This window comes from Rhincodon typus, chromosome 16, assembly GCF_021869965.1.
Source record: "Rhincodon typus isolate 14 chromosome 16, sRhiTyp1.1, whole genome shotgun sequence".
NCBI lineage: Eukaryota > Metazoa > Chordata > Chondrichthyes > Orectolobiformes > Rhincodontidae > Rhincodon > Rhincodon typus.
The window spans coordinates 60,536,347-60,541,782 of NC_063347.1; the positions used below are offsets into that span (position 1 = coordinate 60,536,347).

A 5,436-nucleotide genomic window follows, 5' to 3' on the forward strand; every position below is an offset into this window, starting at 1 on the left:
AACTACATTAGTCCTGCGTGTCATGGGTACAGCGTCTTTGGTCCTTGTGAGTGTTTGTCGCAGTATGGCTGTAGGTTTGTGTGCTACCATGATTCCAAGTGGTCGTAGGAGTCTCGCTGTCACTTCTGATATGTTCCAGGATAATGTGGCTAGTGTATTGGGGCGTACTGTGTCCTCTTGGCATTGTCGATCTAGTAGGCACCTGCGGATGAAGTTGTTGGGATATCCGTTGTTAGTAAAGACCTTGTACAGGTGCTCTTCCTCCTTCCTGTGTAGTTCTGGCATGTTGCGGTGAGTTGTGGCCCGTTTGAATAGTGTCCTAACACAGCTTTGTTTGTGGACATTGGAATGATTGCTGTGGAAATTGAGGATTTGGTCAGTATAGGTTGCCTTCCTGCGTACTGTGGCTTTCGAACTCCCCATTGGTCATTCGTTACCCTGACATCTAGAAACGAAGTTGACTGTTGTCTTCCTCTTCTGTTGTAAATTTGATCCTGGTGAAAATGTTGTTGATGAGGTGGTATGTCTCTTCCAACTTGGTTTGTTTAATGACGACAAACGTATCATTCATGTATCGGATCACTATTCGAACGGGTCACAACTCACTGCAACATGCCAGAAAAACACAGGAAGGAGGAAGAGCACCTGTACGAGGTATTTGCTAACAATGGATATCGCAACAACTTCATCCGCAGGTGCCTACTAAACAGACAACAAGAGGTCACAGTACACCCCAATATACTGGCCACACTGCCCTACATCAAGAACATATCAGAACTGACAACGAGACTCCTACGACCACTAGGAATCATGGTAGCACACAAACCTACAGCCACACTTACACGAACACTCACAAGGACCAAAGGCCCCATACCCATGACACGCAGGACCAATGTAGTTCACAAAATACGTTGTAATGACTGCGACGAACATTACTTTGGCCAGACAGGAAGGAAACTGGCTATCAGGATACACGAACACCAGTTAGCAGCAAAACAACATGACGAACTTCCCCTTATCTCAGTGCACTCGGACAATGAAGGCCATCAATTTAACTGGGACAACGGGATCATCCTAGCTCAAGCCACGCACGGGAATTCCCAGAGGCCTGGTTTTCAACCCATAATGCAATCAACAAACATGTGGAATTAGGCCCCCTGTATAAACCCATGCAGAACAGAACCGGAAATGACACAACCCAACTTAACAGACCGGATCATACAAGTACCAAGTGGAGTAGAAAAACATTGCTTCATCGGAGGCCGCACTGACGATGTTACATAGCATGGTGATGAAATGTGTGTACGATAACCAGCCAGCTCAGTGAGCAAGCCAACAACCTCATCCACAACCCGAGCTACAAATCTTCGCAAGAACCTTAAAGAATGAGTGTGAGAAGGAAACTGTACTATGCCTTGCTTTTAATATACATGTGAGACAGCTGCCTGCAGCTCAAGTTACTAGTTCGCTGTCTACTTTAAAGGAGCCTTTTATCATGAAGATGCAAAGCCTGAAGTTGAAAGCAAATTTTATATTGCACAAGAACTGTTCTCTTGCCACTGGTTCAAAGCATTGGCGTCAGAGTCTGGTGGAAATCTCTTGCCTAACAATCTCCCTGCTAACTGTCCTAAGTGAACCTGATGAGTTTTTAATTTTAGGTTGCCACTGTTTGTGCATCATTGTCTGCCTATATTAAGGCAATGCTCAACCAGTGTAATGGAAGTTAAAAGACATGATGGTGATAGAGAGAGAAAATGATTAAAGCTGACTAAGTGATGCTGCTTAATCTGATTGCCGGCCGTGAGCTCAGAAGATGCGCGTACTCAACAATTACATCAATTTTCACACCCTCACAGACTCTTTCCATGGGGGAACAAGTTACAACCGAAGGGTGAGCACTACATGAACGTCTGGCAGGGAGACTTCCCACACCACAACACAGCAGATGATGGTTTTTCCAAGACTGCTCCTGTAAGTGCCAGTCAGTTTGTTGCAAATTAATCCATCTTCCTGTGGAATTACTCCAAGTGAGTGAAAGGATGTGCTGCAGCCTAATAGGAAATGCTTGCTGTATCAAAACCATTAATCGATTGTCACCTTTGTGTTGCATTTCTTTTTTTACCTACCGTTGATTTGTTTGCAATGCTGTTTCTCTGTCCCTCTGCCTTGTTTCATCAGCTTCTTTGTCTCATTCTTTCTCTTTCATGAACTGATTTTGCTCCTTGCTGTGTAATCATTTGCTTCTTGCTTTCTTTTTCTAGCTGATGTAGCGGGTGGTATGGTGTAACAAAAAAGAGGCTCAGCAAACGTGTTCTGGGTGGTCATTGTAGGGACAATGAGCCCCCAACAACAGCAGCCTTTGTTTGCATTCACCTTTCTCAAACACACATGTTCTCACCTGTTACTCGGCCCCTTTGTGCTCCGTCATCCCTTCACCTTCCTACTACCTTCTACTCCCATTACCTCTTTCCCTTCAAACTATCTAGCCAGGCCTTGTGTCCTTACCAGGCCCCTTGCTCGACAATCACCCTTCCCTCGGTCCTCCATACCCCTCCCCCATAAAGGTGGGTGATGACTGGCCAGGTAGGGCGGCACAGTGGCTCAGTGGTTAGCAGTGCTGCCTCACAGCACCAGGGGCCCAGGTTCGGTTTCACCCTCGGGTGACCATCTGCACGTTCTCCCCGTGTCTGTGTCGGCATGGGTTTCCTCCAGGTGCTCTGGTTTCCTCCCACAGTCCAAAGAAGTGCAGGCTAGGTGGATTGGCCATGTTAAATTGCCCACAGTGCTCAGGGATGTGTAGAGTAGGTGGGCTATAGGGAGATGGGTCTGGGTGGGAAGCTCTGAGGTATGGTGTGGACTTGTTCGGCTGTTGGGCCTATTTCCACACTGTAGGGATTCTAAGTAAGGTCCAGCCCTTCAAGCCTGCATGGACCTTAGCTTATGTCACACCCACTTTTCTTCCTAGTCCCTGACAACCTTTGACTCCCTTGTCAATCAAGAAACTATCTACCTCTGCCTCAAAAGTACTCAGCCACTTCGCTGCCCCTGCTCTCTGGGGAACACAATCTCATGACTCTATGACTCTGTACTCCCCTACCCACAACCTGATTTCCTTCTGCAGTGACTCCCTCGTCTTCTCTCCCAATATTTAACCAGCACCATTTTTCAATTAGAATATGGAAAGCGCTTCTGCTCTCTCTAGCTCTTTCCTCAGCTTAATGCACGTTATAAAAAAGTCTACAGAAGACGAAATCAAACCATAACAAGGTTGTAATCAGAATGGTGTCAATTTCATTCTCATAAAAAACACAAATGAAATTGAGTGAATAAATGTAATTACATTATTTATGACATGTACACTTTTGTTTGGATTCTTATTTTAAACATTACAAAGTTCACTAATTGAAGGAAAATTATATGACATACAATTTCAGAAAGTATTGATTGGCCCATTTGCAGAATTTCTTGATTACTTGGGTGCCCCTTATGACCAAGGCACTATGATGATGTGCTATGGTTAACTTGCTAATTCTAAGTGTCCATATCTGCACGTAAGACTGAAGAGTTGGGCAATGTAACATGTGAGATAGGGGCATACTTTTATCCTTTCTGCTCGGTGATAAAAATGCATCCCATCCAGGTGACTAAAGGAACATCATCTGGGAAAGTGTACAGGCCTGTAGTGAATTGCACAGTATTTTCCATTTGTTTACATTGCTGGTCAGAAGATCTTGAAGATTCTTTTGCAGGCGTGTGATCCTACCTGATAGGTTTTCCTCCACAATTTCTGTTGAAGTGACAGTTTACATCCAAATGCAAAAGAGGAAAGAAAGCACCTTGGTGCAAGTTAACACATTTGGCATTGGGAGGGCCGGAGGAAGGAGATTTACCAAATAATGATTTTTCAAAACCTTATTCATGGGGGATTCAAGGTGCAGGTTCTCTTATGCATATGTTGGAGGCAATTGAATGTAGTTTCCCATGTAGCAGATTCACAGTCACAGAGTCATACATCATGGAAACAGACCCTTCAGTCCAACCATTCCATGCCGACCATAATCTCAAACTCAACCAATCCCAACTGTCTGTGCTTGGTCTGTGCTATCCCTTCAAACATTTCTTACTCATGGACTTATCGTCTTTGAAATGTTGTAACTGTACCCGCATCCATCACTTACTTCCTCTGGAAGATTATTCCACACGATCCACTTTCTGTGTAAAACGAAATTGCCCTTCACGTCTTGTTTAAATCTTTATTCTCTCACCTTAAAAATGTGCCCTCTAGTCTTGAAATCCCCCACCTGATGGAAAAGACACCTGCCATTCACCTTATCTATACCCGTTGTGATTTTATAAACCTGTATGAGGTCCCCTCAACTTCTCACGCTCCAGTGAAAATAGTCCCAGCCAATCCAGCCTCTCCTCATAACTCAAACCGTCCATTCCCGGCAATATCCTGATAAATCTTTTCTGAACCATCTCAACTTAATAATATCCTTCCTATAACAGGGCAACCAGAATTGAACACAGTACTCCAGAAGAGGCCTCACCAACATTCTGTACAACCTCAACTTGATGTCTGATACTCCAAATTCAAAGGCTTCAGCAATGAAGGCAAGTGTGCTAAATGCCTTCTTAACTACCCTGTCTGTATGTGACACAAACTTCAAAGAATTATGCACCTGAACCCCTAGGTCCCTCTGTTCTATAACACTACCCAAGGCCTTTCTTTTAATTGTATAAGTCTTGCCCTTGTTTGTGTTACCAAAATGCAATACCTCGCATTTATCCAAATTAAACTCCATCTGCCAATCCTCAGCTCATTGACCCAGTTGATCAAGATTCCGTTATACTCTTAGATAATGTTCTTCACCATCCACTATACCACCAATTTTAGTGTCATCACAAACTTACCAACCATGCCTTCTATAGTCTCATCTAAATCATTTATATAAATGACAAACAAAAGTGGACCTAGCACCGATCCCTGTGGAACACTATTGGTCACAGGCCTCCAGTCTGAAAAACAACCCTCCACTCTCTGTCTCCTGCTGTTAAGCCAATTTTGTATCCAGTTAGCAAGCTCAATCCTTTCTTGCTGTTTAAAAAGTATAGTATAGAAATAAGGCATTTTTTTCACAGAGGAGGGTGGTCATTCCAAGTCATGAAGCAAATTTGTCAACAGAGCATCAACTGGATCAGAGTGTGGCTTTGGGCAGAGCTGAGAAGACAAAGCAGGAGAAGTATGTCAGTTATTCAGGATTTTGTCACATTGCTATATTTAACATATATGCACTTTTCATATGTACTTTTATGGAAATATTTAGGGGTTTTGTTAATTGAAAACTCGAAGTGTTTTTGACAGTGAGAGGAATAAATGTGAAGTGTTGGAGCTTCACTGTGGCTCCTGATACATTGAAATGTGGTGTTTATTTT

At 43.6% G+C, this 5,436-nt stretch overlaps 2 protein-coding genes across 5 annotated transcripts in view; both read left to right on the plus strand.

Annotated features, from left to right (window-relative positions):
• Window positions 1-4,615, plus strand: part of LOC109915046 (formylglycine-generating enzyme) — a 17,482-nt gene extending 12,867 nt beyond the window's left edge. The window contains exons 2-3 of the mRNA XM_048606466.1: window positions 1,857-1,971; window positions 4,510-4,615. Of these exons, the coding sequence (XP_048462423.1) occupies window positions 1,857-1,971; window positions 4,510-4,524 (130 nt within the window). The 3' untranslated portion in view covers window positions 4,525-4,615. The remainder of the gene's footprint in view (window positions 1-1,856; window positions 1,972-4,509) is intronic.
• The window catches only part of itpr1b (inositol 1,4,5-trisphosphate receptor, type 1b), a 500,439-nt gene that overhangs the window by 79,994 nt on the left and 415,009 nt on the right, over window positions 1-5,436 (plus strand). The window lies entirely within an intron of this gene.